Source organism: Nomascus leucogenys, chromosome 10, assembly GCF_006542625.1.
Source record: "Nomascus leucogenys isolate Asia chromosome 10, Asia_NLE_v1, whole genome shotgun sequence".
NCBI lineage: Eukaryota > Metazoa > Chordata > Mammalia > Primates > Hylobatidae > Nomascus > Nomascus leucogenys.
In genome coordinates, this window is record NC_044390.1 from 58,186,433 (window position 1) to 58,200,096 (window position 13,664).

General features: G+C 55.8%; 1 protein-coding gene across 4 annotated transcripts in view; it reads right to left on the reverse strand.

The window, feature by feature from the left end:
* Positions 1 to 64: 64 nt before the first annotated feature.
* Positions 65 to 13,664, reverse strand: part of MAST1 (microtubule associated serine/threonine kinase 1) — a 42,300-nt gene continuing 28,700 nt past the window's right edge. For 3 of the 4 annotated variants that reach the window (XM_030820695.1, XM_030820694.1, XM_030820696.1), the window contains 14 exons: positions 10,950 to 11,088; positions 10,718 to 10,850; positions 10,409 to 10,574; positions 10,072 to 10,173; positions 9,792 to 9,914; positions 9,131 to 9,240; positions 8,241 to 8,419; positions 7,916 to 8,163; positions 6,750 to 6,956; positions 6,302 to 6,531; positions 4,627 to 4,749; positions 4,401 to 4,537; positions 1,507 to 1,694; positions 148 to 1,409 (listed from right to left, as the gene is read on the reverse strand). In XM_030820695.1, coding sequence (XP_030676555.1) covers positions 148 to 1,409; positions 1,507 to 1,694; positions 4,401 to 4,537; positions 4,627 to 4,749; positions 6,302 to 6,531; positions 6,750 to 6,956; positions 7,916 to 8,163; positions 8,241 to 8,419; positions 9,131 to 9,240; positions 9,792 to 9,914; positions 10,072 to 10,173; positions 10,409 to 10,574; positions 10,718 to 10,850; positions 10,950 to 11,088 — 3,347 coding nt within the window. Of the gene's footprint in view, positions 1,410 to 1,506; positions 1,695 to 4,400; positions 4,538 to 4,626; positions 4,750 to 6,301; positions 6,532 to 6,749; positions 6,957 to 7,915; positions 8,164 to 8,240; positions 8,420 to 9,130; positions 9,241 to 9,791; positions 9,915 to 10,071; positions 10,174 to 10,408; positions 10,575 to 10,717; positions 10,851 to 10,949; positions 11,089 to 13,664 lie in introns of all 4 variants that reach the window. The other variant, XM_012509478.2, reaches the window with a different exon arrangement.

The window sequence follows — 13,664 nt, forward strand, 5'->3', positions numbered from 1 at the left end:
TGGGCATGGGGGTAGGGTCGTGTGCTGTCTCGCCTTGCCTGGAGAGGAGTGAGCCCCAGAAAACTCACGCAGCACGGACGCACTTTATTTATATGTGTACATATGTATACAGGCGGCTGTACAGCGCGGGGCCGATGCCCCCGTTGGCTATGGTCCCGGGGGTGCGGGACTGGACACTCCTTTTTTGGTCAGGCCTGCTGGGGGCACAGCTTCAGCAGGGCACCGGGAGGTCAGCCCCAATTCAGGCTTGGTGCCCGAGCCCAAGAGGGATGCGGGTGCGACTGGGGTCGCTGCACTGCTGGGTGCACTGCACTTCCCTGGGGCTAGGGAGGGTGTCTGGGGCTCCGGGGAGAGCTTTGGGGAGGCGGGCTTGGAGCGAGGCCCGCTCAGCGTGGTGCGCTCCTCCACCACCTCCAACACCCAGCGCTCCCGGCCCCGGGGGGCCTCGGGCACGGAAGGCGCCAGGGGTGCGGGTTCCTGCAACCCCTTGGAGTCCGTGCCCAGAGGCTGAGGCACCACAGCCTTAGCCCCGGGCCGCGCAGGCTCTACGACAATGGGTACCAGGGGCGTGCCCGCCTCGCCAGAGCTGCTGCGCCGGCCTGTCTCGTGTTCCTGCACCGGGCTCAGCGCCGCCTTGGCCACAGCCCTGGCCATCCCGCCAGTGCCATCCTCCGTCTGCACGCTCTGATGCCGCGTGCAGCCGACGTCCCGCTCCAGGGTCCGGCCACCAGGGGTCGTCGCGCGGGGTGGGGTGCACGCCTCGGCGCCCCCCGGGGATTCCTTCTCCTTGCTTGACACTGGTGGCCTGGAGGCACCCTCGGGCAGCAACGGGTCCGCGCCGAGGCTCAAAGGTGACTCCTGTCGGCCCAGGCGGCGGACAGCGACCTGCCGGGGCGCGCCAGGGCCCTCGACTGGGGGCGTCTCACCGTCGGACTCCGCAAGGCTATGCAGCGCCAGCTCGCCATGGAAGTCCTTGCGGAAATCCGGGTGGCCCACCTCGAGGCTGTGTTTGCGCAGCGCGCCCTTCTTGTCCGCACTCAAAGAGGCTCCCAGCTTCTCAGCCGACTGCACGCGCTTGAGGAGCGGCGAACGAGGGGGCTCGGCACTCTTGGGGCGCGGGCGCACGACGGGAGGCGATGAGTGCAGCTTGGCCGGGAAGCTCTGCGTAGTGTGCGAGCTGCCCACCGTGTGGCCCGGCAGTGGCGGCGGTGACGCCTGCGTGGGGGACGGCGTGTGTGCCAGCGGCGACAGAGGGATGTTGCCGGCCGACTTGCATCTCGCAGAGCGGTACTGGCGATGGAGCTTTGGCGACAGTCCGTGCAGCGTGCTGGGCCGAATGTGGTGCGACGCCGACGACGCAGGCGAGTTGGGCGTGCTCGATGCTGGGGAGCTGCTCTGGGATGAGGCGCCTGCGGGAGACAGGAGGTGAAGCGAGTGAGTACAGCCAGAGCACCAGCCAGGCCACCCCGCGCTGCTTGGTCCCCGCGCAGGTGCAGGAGGTAATACCTAGGTAGGCGGAGTCAGGCGTGGAGCGGTAGCTGTGCGTGGGCGAGCGCGCCGGCAGCCCGTGCGTAGGCGAGCCCGGGAGACTATCGCTGGATGACAGCGAGCGATTCAGCGACGACAGCGAGCGGCTAGTATGCAGCAGGTTCGACTGCTTCGTGATCTTCCGGAAGAGGGAGCTGCGCTTCTTGCTGCGGGACACGGAGGGGGCCAAGCGTCCTTGACCTGGACGCCAGAGCTCAGGGCTCCTCCCATTTCACGGCCTCACAACGGTGACCACCCACCCCTTCTGGCCCTTCCCTCTCCAGTTACAACCCACCTATCAAGACAAAGAACTTCCTGTAGCCCAGTGCTGCTTGGCTCCTCCCACTTCAGTCCCCACCCACCCCCTTTGGCCACTCCTAGTCCAAGCTAGAAACAAGCATCCAAACAAAACCAACCTATTCTGCCCCGCCCACCTCTAGCTCCTCCCTCTTCCACTACAACGCACCTATAAAGATAGAACTTCCTTTAGCTCCTCCTACTTCAGGCCCCGCCCAACTTTAGGCCACTCCCAATTCTGGCTACAAACACTCATCCAAACAAAACCAACGTTTTTTTTTTTTTTTGAGACGAAGTTCACTCTTGTCGCCCAGGCTGGAGTGCAATGGCACGATCTCAGCTCACTGCAACCTCTACCTCCCGGGTTCAAGCGATTATCGTGCTTCAGCCTCGTGAGTAGCCTCCTGAGTAGGTGGGACTACAGGAGTGAGCCACCACTCCCAGCTAATTTTTGTATTTTTAGAAGAGATGGGGTTTCACCATGTTGGTCAGGCTGGTCTCGAATTCCTGACCTCAGGTGATCCACTCGCCTCGGCCTCCCAAAGTGCTGGGATTACAGTCGTGAACCACCTCGCCCGGCCAAAAACAACCTCTTCTAGTCCTGCCCACCCCTCTAGTCCCTCCGTCTTTCACTACAACCCACCCATCAAGACAGAACTTCCCTTAACTCAGTGCTGCTTGGCTCCTCCCTCCTCCCACTTCAGGTCCCGCCCAACCTTTTGGCCACTCCCAGTCCAGGCTAGAAACATATCCAAACAAAACCAACTTAGTCCCACTTGCCTCTAGTCCCTCCTCTTCCACTACAACCCACCTATAAGAGCGGGAAGAAATGTATTTAACTCAACCCCATCTGGCTCCTCTCACCCAAATCCCTGTACTTGTCTGGGCCAAACTCACTGATCAAAACAGAATACTCTTCTGGTCCCACCCACCTAGCTCCTCCTATCTATAAGGGAAGATAGGATTTCAGTTGGCTGAACCTTGCCTGGCATGCTCATTCCAGATAGACATTTCTTTTTTTTTTTTTTTTTTTTTTTTTTTTGAGAGGGAGTCTCGCTCTGTCGCCCAGGCTGGAGTGCAGGGGCGCGATCTTGGCTCACTGCAAGCTCCGCCTCCTGGGTTCACGCCATTCTCCTGCCTCAGCCTCTCCGAGTAGCTGGGACTACAGGCGCCTGCCACCACGCCCGGCTAATTTTATTGTATTTTTAGTAGAGACGGGGTTTCACCGTGGTCTCGATTTCCTGACCTCGTGATCCACCCGCCTCGGCCTCCCAAAGTGCTGGGATTACAAGCGTGAGCCACCGCGCCTGGCCCAGATAGACATTTCTTATTCTAGCCTTTCCCAGTTCTGTCTAAACACATCTAACAGGATAGAACCATCTCCTGGACCCCCTCCGTCTCTGGACATCTCCCTTTCCAGTTCACATCTCCTGGGCCTGCCTATATGTGCAAGACCCTCCTACAATGCTTTTCTCTGATCCTAGAAACTTGGCACAGCTTCCATTCTTGGCTCCTTCCACTTTTACAGCCCCTCTTTTTTTTTTTTTTTTTTTTTTTTTTTTTGAGACGGAGTCTCTCTCTGTCGCCCGGGCTGGAGTGCAGTGGCTCAATCTCGGCTCACTGCAAGCTCCGCCTCCCGGGTTCACGCCATTCTCCTGCCTCAGCCTCTCCGAGTAGCTGGGACTACAGGCGCCCGCCACTACGCCCGGCTAATTTTTTGTATTTTTAGTAGAGACAGGGTTTCACCGTGGTCTCGATCTCCTGACCTCGTGATCCGCCCGCCCCGGCCTCCCAAAGTGCTGGGATTACAAGCGTGAGCCACCGCGCCCGGCCTTTTTTTTTTTTTTTTGAGACAGAATCTAGCTCTGTTGTCACAGCTGGACTGCAGTGGTGAGATCATAGCTCACTGCAGCCTTGACCTCCCAGGCTCAAGCAATCCTCCAACTTCAGCCTCCGAGTAGCTGAGACCACAGGTGTGTGCCACCAAACCCAGCTAGTTTTTTAAACTTTTTGTAGAGACGGGGTCTCTCTATGTTGTCCCTAATCTTGACTCCTGGGCTCAGGTGATCTTTCTGCCTCAGCCTCCCAAAGTGCTGTGATTACAGGCGTGAGTCATCCCAGCCCCTCTTTTTTTGTTTGTTTGAGACAGAGTCTCACTCTGTCGCCCAGGCTGGAGTGCAGTGGCACAATCTTGGCTCACTGCAACATCCACCTCCTGGGTTCAAGGGATTTTTCTGCCTCAGACTCCTAAGTAGCTGGGACTACAGGCGAGCGCCACCATGCCAGGCTAATATTTGTGTTTTTAGTAGAGACGGGGTTTCAACATATTGGCCAGGCTGGTCTCGAACTCCGGACCTCGTGATCTGCCTGCCTCGACCTCCCAAAGTGCTGGGATTACAGGCATGAGCCACCGCGCCCAGCCCGCAGCCCCTCTTAATTGTCCTCTTCCCTTTGCTTGTTGGTCACTTGTTCCCACCACCTTTCCCGTGCGCTTCCCTTCTCCATCCTCATCTGTGCCCCTCCTGCCTGAGTTCCACCCACTGCTCAAAGACCAGGCTGTTTACGGCTGTGCCCACCTCTCCTGGCCCTCCTTGGCGGAGGGTCGCTTGTTCCTCCGAGCCATTTTAGCCTTGTAGCTGCTGCGCCTTGCGGGACCAATGCGGATAGAGGTATTTTCAAAGGGTGTTGTGGTCACTGCTACCTTGTTGCCGCTCTGGGGGAAGAATGGGGGAAAATGCTCTGCTAGGGGCTGCTCAGGTCTCCCCCACCCTCCCCCCAGGGTGCCTCCTTCCCTGCACTCACCTTAAGGATCAGCTCCACGACCTCAGGATGCACCATGCCATGCACAGGCTCCCCATTCACGTGGGTGATGAGGTCCCCAGCACAGAGTCCTGCCTCCTGGGCTGGGCCTCCTTCCTCCACGTGCTGGGAAAAGAGCACCCCATAGGGACAGGGTTAGTGGGATTGGTAACAAGGAAACCTCTTAAACTTATAAGCAGGACACTTAGCTCTGCATGCATTAGAATCCTCATAACACCTTGTGAAATAGTAATTATTCCTACCCCCACCTTTTTTTTTTTTTTTTTTTGGACGGAGTCTCACTCTGTCACCCAGGCTGGAGTGCTGTGGCGCAATCCTGGCTCACCGCAACACCCGCCTCCCAGGTTCAAGCGATTCTCCTGCCTCAGCCTCCCAAGTAGCTGGGATTATAGGCATGCGCCACTACCTCCGGCTAATTTTTTTTTTTTTGAGACGGAGTCTCTCGCTGTCTCACTCAGGCTGGAGTGCAGTGGCGCAATGTCGGCTCACTGCAAGCTCTGCCTCCCGGGTTCATGCGATTCTCCTGTCTCAGCCTCCTGAGTAGCTGGGATTACAGGCATCCGCCACCACGCCTGGCTAATTTTTTTTGTATTTTTAGTAGAGATGGGGTTTCACCATGTTGGTCAGGCTGGTCTCGAACTCCTGACCTCGTGATCCACCCTCCTCGGCCTCCCAAAGTGCCGGGATTACAGGCGTGAGCCACTGCGCCTGGCCAGCTTTTTTTGTTTTTTTTGTTGTTGTTGTTGTTTTTGTTTGTTTTTTTTGAGACGGAGTCTTGCTCTGTTGCCCAGGCTAGAGTACAGTGGTGCAATCTCGGCTCACTGCAACCTCCGCCTCCCGGGTTCAAGCGATTCTCCTGCCTCAGCCTCCGAAGTAGCTGGGACTACAGGCACCCACCACCATGCCTGCCTAATTTTTTGTATTTTTAGTAGAGACGGGGTTTCACCATGTTAGCCAGGATGGTCTCCGTCTCCTGACCTCGTGATCCACCCGCCTCGGCCTCCCAAAGTGCCGGGATTACAGGCGTGAGCCACAGCGCCCGGCCCAATTTTTGTATTTTTAATAGAGATGGGGTTTCACCATATTGGCCAGGCTAGTCTGGAACTCCTGACCTCCAGTGATCTGCCCACCTCTGCCTTCCGAAGTGCTGGGATTACAGGCCTGAGCCACTGCGCCTGGCCTATTCTCCTTATTTTGCAGATGAAGAAACAGGCTTGGCCAGGCGCAGTGGCTCATGCCTGTAATTCTAGCACTTTGGGAGGCCGAGGTGGGTGGATCACGAGGTCAAGAGATCGAGACCATCTTAGCCAACATGGTGAAACTCCGTCCCTACTAAAAATACAAAAATTAGCTGGGCGTGGTAGCGCGTGCCTGTCTGTAGTCCCAGCTACTCGGAAGGTTAAGGCAGGAGAATGGCTTGAATCCAGGAGGCGGAGGTTGCAGTGAGCCGAGATCGTGCCACTGCACTCCAGCCTGGCGACAGAGTGAGACTCCACCTAAAATAAAAAAAGTAAAAGAAAAAGGAAACAGGTTCAGAGAGGGAAGAGGCATAGAGGGTCACAGAGGTGTCTCACCCAGGCTAACTGGTTTGAGCTGGAGGGGCCTTTTCCCCCCTACCCTCCACTCTGTGATGGAGACTCCACCCGTGAGTACTCACCCAGACAATGTGGTGGACACTATAGACATCCGAGTCACCCATGTAGACACGGATGGCACGCAGTGTGAAGCCATACTTCTTGCCCGAGCGCTGGATGGTGATGGGGGAGCGGAGCCCACTGACAGCTGGTGAGTAGTCCCGGCTGGGTGAGGAGTCCCGTGAGGATGGGTTGGAGGACAGAGATCGTGGAGACATGGGACTAGCAAGGGGTGAGCTTCCATGTGGGTCCACTACAGACACACAACCATGGTCAGAAATCAGAACTAAGAAGATATACATCTCCCTGTATCTGCTCCTCCCTCCTCCCAAGTCAAAGTGGCAGAGCAGCCTCTCATTGGTCCAGCCTGGAGCCAATCACGGCGGACAGGGAAAATGCAGCATTTTCATTGGTCTGTCCTGCCTCAAATGGGGGGCAGCCCCTCCCCTGCCAGGTGGGGCCCAGCATCACCTGCAGGAATCATGACAGATAAGGCAGTGGCTGAGGCTGATTTGATGACTTTGCCCCCAGTTCGAGAAGGCCTCTTCTCTACTGTCGCATCCCCTGACATCTGCTGGTGCCGCGCCCGGCGCAGAACCAGGTCATTGGTAGCCCTTGGGCCTGATGCGTCCCCATCCTTCGAGGGTGGGCAGAGGTCGCCTGGGCGTGGGCGGTCAGCTGCAACAGAAAGCAGTTGTGTTAGCAATCAGTCCAAGGCCAGGGATTTCCCACATGCTGTTTCCCTGCCTGGAATGCTCTTCCCACTTTTTACCCCTGATGGATGGTGAGTTTCATCTGAGCAGGTAACCTGCATGCCGCACTGCTCCTCTATATAGAGACATAGTCTGTATCGGTCTGTATCACTGACTGACCGTGGCATTGGGGTGTTTCTAATGTTAAGAATCCCAAATTGGGCTGGGCGCAGTGGCTCACGACTGTAACCCCAGCACTTTGGTAGGCCAAAGAAGGCAGATCACTTGAGGTCAGGAGTCGAGACCAGCCTGGCCAACATGATGAAACCCCGTCTCTACAAAAAATACAAAAATTGGCTGGGCGCAGTGGCTCACGCCTCTAATCCCAGCACTTTGGGAGGCCGAGGCGGGTGGATCACAAGGTCAAGAGATCGAGACCATCCTGGCCAACATGGTGAAACCCCATCTCTATTAAAAGTATAAAAATTAGCTGGGCGTGGTGGCGGGCGCCTGTAGTCCCAGCTACTCAGGAGGCTGAGGCAGGAGAATCGCTTGAACCCGGGAGGCGGAGGTTGCAGTGAGCTGAGATCACGCCATTGCACTCCAGCCTGGGCGACAGAGCGAGACGCCATCTCAAAAAAAAAAAAATTACAAAAATTAGCCGGAGGTGGCGGCACGCACCTGTAATCCCAGCTACTCAGGAGGCTGGGATGCGAGAATCACTTGAACCTGGGAGGTGGAGGTTGCAGTGAGCCGAGATCACGCCACTGCTCTCCAGCCTGGGTGATGGAGTGAGACTCTGTCTCAAAAAAAAAAAAATCCCAAATTGCAATGTGAATAGTACCTGAGATCTTTCATAAACAGCACCAGGCTCGTGGGATGCTCACTATATGACCAGTAGGACATTGGAGAAGATTGGGGACGGCAGAACGATAGGGCACTCACTGGCCTCGGAGTCCCCGGCGCTGGAGGTGCCTTCTCCTTGAGTCTCCTCTTTGGGGGCTCGTGTATCCAGGGAGCCCGGGGGGTCGGAGCTGGGCCGGGGAGGCCTGCGCAGCCGGGCCTCATCCTCGTCCTCTAGGGGGGCGCTGAAGCGGCTGGGCTCCAGCAGCGCCGAGAAACGGCGGCGGGCGCCCAACGGGGGACTGGCCTCTCCCTCCAGGAAACTGGCCTCGGACGCGGAGAATCGCTTGCTGCACGGAGGGGGCGTGGTTAGGGAAGACACGCCCCCTTCGACCCCGCCCCCAAACTCCGCCATTCCCCTGCTCACATCTCCGGAGAGCCCCCTCTCCAGGTCTTCTCACGCAGGGTCAGGCCGCCCAGCCCCTCCCGCTTGCCGGCCACCTTCTCCTCGGGGCCCTTGGTGCTCGGCTCCCGCTTGCTGCTCCCTGCAGCTGCTACTGGGGTCTTGGGCTCGTGCTGCGACAGCTGCTCCATGCTGCTATACACCTGTAGGTGGTGGTGGGAGGCAAGTCCAGCCCGGGTTCCACTTTCACTCTGGAGTTAATCAGCTTCCTGGCAGTGGATCCCCCGCAAAGGGCACTCCACCCTCCGAGGCCTGGCTCCGCCCAATTGTGCATGATCCGCCAACCTACAATTCTTCAGTTCAGGCCCCACCCCACAAAGTTAGGCCCTGCGTTTTATTCTAGACTTTGCCCCTACCATGCCCTGACCAATCTGCTCTCTACACAGCCCCATCTTCCCGGCAACCCCCTTAATTTATGTCTCCTTAGCCCAGGCTAGGCCCTGCACCCCTCTACAAGTTGCTTCTCAAAGCAAGGCCTATGGCTTCTCTGCCTGTTATTAGGAAAAATAAAAATAAATAAATAAAAGCAAGACTTCACTGGGCTTTACTCTGCCTTCACTGCTGGCCTCATTCCCACGTCCTGACCCCGCCCCACCCAGACCTAGCCCCGCCCCACTATGGCCTCAATCTGCAAGGCTGTCCTGATTCCTGTTAGATTCTACTCAATGCCAAAGGCCCGTCCCATAGACTCCCGAACCTGCCTCTCGCGTGGCCTTACCACTTCCCAGACTCCCGCCCCATCAATAACTTCCTGCTCCTGAGACCTTGGGCACCAGGGAACCTGTTTCTCACTGTCTCTCCAAGCCCCATCCCTCCCAGGGTCTCGCCCTGTCCCACACCCAGCCTTGGCCCACCTTGCTGAAGCGCGGAGAGCAGGAAGAGAACTGGCGGATTTCCACGGGCTCCTCCTCCGTCGTGTCATCCTCGTCATAGGAGTTCACGTGGTGATACCTGTCTGAGCGGGCTGGGGAGCGGGTATGGGCTGTGACTGCGGGTACGGGTTTCCTCCTCATATCACATCCCCACAGGAGCCCAGTCCTGGTTCAAGCCGGGTTTACAAGTCTTCAGGTCAGGCCACGCCCCTGCCTCATTAGTGTATTTAATTTAGGCTCCGCTCCCAGGCAAGGTCCTTGCCCCATTCTCAGTGGCACCGTCTGGCCCCGCCTCCAAAGAGACCACGCCCCACCTACAGTGCTCTGCACCCTGGCATCACCCCAGGCCATTCTGAGAGCTAGTACCTCTCTCTAGTTCACTTCCAGGCCCACACTCACAACTCACCCCAGTCCACGCCCCACACCTACCCCAATCTCAGGTTCTTACCTACATTTCAGCCTGAGCCCCGCCCGTATGTCAGCCCCGCCCCACTTGGCCCTGCCCCCACCAAAATACCACCTTCGCACCTAGTCATCACATCTTGGTACTTAGCCGGGCCCTATCCCAGGCTTTACTTACCCTAGGGTCCCTCTTCCCGGATCCCACCCCTCGACCCAGGCCGTGCCTGGTGTCCCAGCTCACTGTCAAAGTAGCTAGTGTCATCTTCCGACTCTAAGTGGGGGATGAACTCGGCCTTCTGCCTCAGCAGCCCTGTCCAGTCCAGGTCTCGAAAGAAACTGTGCTGCTTCACCTCAAAAGCGCCGCCTGGGACGGAAGGAATTCCAGCCACAGCTGATGGCCAACCCAGCAGCCCAGCCCCGCCCCCCATTTCTTCCGCCCTGGGGCCACAGCACAGGCTGGGCCTGGGGTTTTGGAGTCCTGCTATCAGTGGGCCCTCAGCTCCTCTGCATGGCAGACTTACCTGCCCCAAGCCTGACCAGAGGGTTGGTCTGTAGGAGGCTGGATATGAGGAGTTGGGCCTCTGTAGGTAGGGCCTCATCCCCCTCGGGCCACAGGATGTCATCTGCAAAACAAAACGGAACTTAGGGGCGGTTTTTGTTGTTGTTGTTGTTTGGAGACAGGATCTCACTGTGTCACCCAGCTGGAGTGCAGTGGCACGATCATGGCTCACTGCAGCCTTGACCTCCTGGGTGCAAGCGATCCTCTGGGGGGTCGCTTTCGAAGTCCCTGGAACCCTGGGCCTGTCCATCTCTCCATGCACACCACACCCTGCCCCTGTGCGCTGCAAAGCCACGTACCACTGATGACCTGTCCAAATAGCTCCTCTGGTGTGTCTCCGAAGAAGGGCACACAGCCCACCAGGAACTCGTAGAGGATGATCCCCATGGCCCACCAGTCCACTGGCTTGCCGTAGCCTTGACGCAGGATGACCTCAGGCGCGATGTACTCTGGGGTCCCACACACCTGGGGGCAGGCTGTCAGCCCACACCCTGGCCACAGGAGGGCCCTCGAGGGAGAGCTGTGCCCCCCACCAGGCCCTGGGTTCCCGAGGTAGTCCACCCGCAGGGTCACTCCACCCGCAGAGACCCCCATGCCGGCACACACACCTGTTTGTCCAGGAACTCCCGGGCATCCTTCTCAATGTGGCCTTCATATAAGTTGGTGGTGAGGCTCATGAGCCCCATCTTGGAGAGGCCAAAATCCGTGAGCTTGATGTGACCCATGGAGGTGATAAGGAGGCTGTAGGCACAGGCGGGGTCTCAGGAATGAGGCCCGTCCATTCTGCCTCCTGGCCTCCCGAGGGTCAGAGAGGGAGTGATGGGAAAGATCAAAGCTCACTTGTCAGGCTTGAGGTCGCGGTGCACGATGCCATAGTTGTGCAAATACTCCAGGGCTAGCACCGTCTCAGCAAAGTACATACGGGCCATCTCTACTGGCAGCGCTCCGATATTCTTCAGCAGGGTGGCACAGTCGCCGCCTGCAGGCCAGGAAATGGGCCCACGTAAAGAGGGAAGCATTCCTCCCTCTAGACATGTGCCATAGAACCAACTTCTCATGTTATGTTGTACCCATTTTACAGATAAGAGAAATTGAGGCTCTGAGAGGGGCCTCCCTCCCTCCAGGTCCTCTACTGGGTTCTTCTTGTCCTCTTAGCCATCCTCCAAAGTTGTTGTCATCAGCTCATCTTATATACAAAGGGATGGAGACTCAAAGAAAGGATGGGTCATGCAGGCAGCTGTTGGTGGAGGTGAGGTTTAGCTGGGGAACAAAGGCTACCCACTTATCAACTGCATCTGGAAGCACAGCCCTCTATCTCCTGGTGTCTGAACCTTGGAGCTGGGAGCCTTAGATGCAGATTCTTGGCCTTCACTAGATTTTTTTTTTTTTTTTTTGGAGACAGGGTCTTACTCCCTTGCCCAGGCTAGAGTGCGGTGGCAAGATCACAGCTCACTGCATCCTCAACCTCCTAGCTCAAGCAATCCTCCTGCTTCAGCCTCCTGAGTAGCTGGAACTACAGATGTGAGCCACCATGCCCAGCTGATTTTTAAAAAATTGTTCAAGGCTGGGCGTGATAGCTTATGCCTGAAATCACAGCACTTTGGGAGGCCAAGGTCGGTGGATTACTTGAGGTCAGGAGTTCGAGACCAGCCTGGTCAACACGGTGAAACCCCATCTCTAAAAAAACAATAGTAAAGTTAGCCTGGCTTGTTGGCAGATGCCTGTAATCCCAGCTACTCGGGAGGCTAAGGCAGGAGAATGGCTTGAACCTGGGAGGCAGAGGTTGCAGAGATCCAAGATCGCGCCACTGCAGTCCAGCCCGGGTGACAGAGCAAGACTCCATCTCAAAAAAAAAAAAAAAAAAAAGGTTTTTTGTAGAAACAGAGTTTCAATGTGTTGCCCAATCTGGTCTCCAACTCCTGGGTTCAAAGGATCCTCCTGCCTCAGCTTACCAAAGTGTTGGCCACTGCACCCGCCCCTCTGCCAGATTTACTGTAAATGACATTGTTATTTCAGTCTCTCAATATCTATTTCCTTTTTATCGTACAAAGGCTAGATTTCCTTCCAGGTGCAACAACTGGGCCAGTATGTAACCCAAGTTGCTCCAGTGAGTTAGCCCTTGGATTTTTCACTCTTTTCCTGTAAGAATTGCGAAGCTCATAGAATGTAAGCTGAGATTTGCTAGATGGCAACCTTGCTACATAAGGGCTTGTCTAGAAGGAATCCCACATGTGGGAGTACAGAGCCAAGAGATGGAGAGGTTCCTGATGGAATGGTTTGAGCACTTAGATCCAGCCATTCCTGAAGGTAATATTGGTTTTTCAATCACCAATGACCAAGAAAGCTAATAGATTTCTTTCTTTTTTCTGTTCTCTTTTCTGAGAGATTTTGCTGGGTTTCAGAAACTCTCTGAGGGTGGGGCCCAGGAATCTGCATTTGAGCACAACTATTGTGCACTCAGACTCACCATAGAGATACTGATTCGGACCCCTTCTCTCCTCCTCCTCTGCAATGACCCTGGACTAGAGCAGTCATCTACCTCCTAGTCTCCTGATTCTGCTCTGTCCACAAGAGCCAAATGGATTTTCTTTTCTTAATTTTTTTTTTTCTTTTTCTTTTTTTTTTTTTTTTTTTGAGTCAGAGTCTGGCTCTGTCACCCAGGCTAGAGTGCAGTGGTTCCATCTCGGCTCACTGCAACCTCTGCCCACTCACCACCCCCGGGTTCAAGCGATTCTTGTTCCTCAGCCTCCCGAGTAGCTGGGATGATAGGCGTGCACCACCACTCCTGGCTAATTTTTGTAATTTTAGTAGAAAAAGGGTTTCATTGGCTGGGCACAGTGGCTCACGCCTGTAATCCCAACACTTTGGGAAGCCGATGCAGGCACATCATCTGAGGTTGGGAGTTCGAAACCAGCCTGGCCAACGTGGAGAAACCCCATCTCTACTAAAAATACAAAATTAGCCAGACGTGGTGGTGCATGCCTATAATTCCAGCTACTCAAGAAGCTGAGGCAAGAGAATCGCTTGTACCCGGGAGGAGGAGGTTGCGGTGAGCCAAGATCGCGCCATTGCACTCTAGCCTGGGCAATGAGAGCGAAACTCTGTCTCAAAAAAAAGAAAAAAAGAAAAAGAAAAAAAAACAACAGGGTTTCACCATGCTGGGTAGGTTGATCTTGGACTCTTGACCACAAGTGTTCTGCCTGCCTTGGCCTCCCAAAGTGCTGGGATTACAGTCGTAAGCTACCATAATGGGCCTCCAAATGGATTTTCTTAAAACATAAATCTGATCATATCAAATCTACTTAAAACCCTCCATTAGCTGGACATGGTGGTGCCTGCCTATAGTTTCAGCTACTTGGGAGGCTAAGGTGGGAGGATTGCTTGAGCCCAGGAGTTCAAGGCTGCAGTAAGCTGTGATCACACCACTGCACTCCAGCCTGGACAATGCACTAAAAATAAAACAAAATAAGGCTGGGCGCAGTGGTTCACGCCTGTAATCCCCACACTTCGGGAGGCCGAGACTGATGGATCATTTGAGGCTAGGAGTTTGAGACC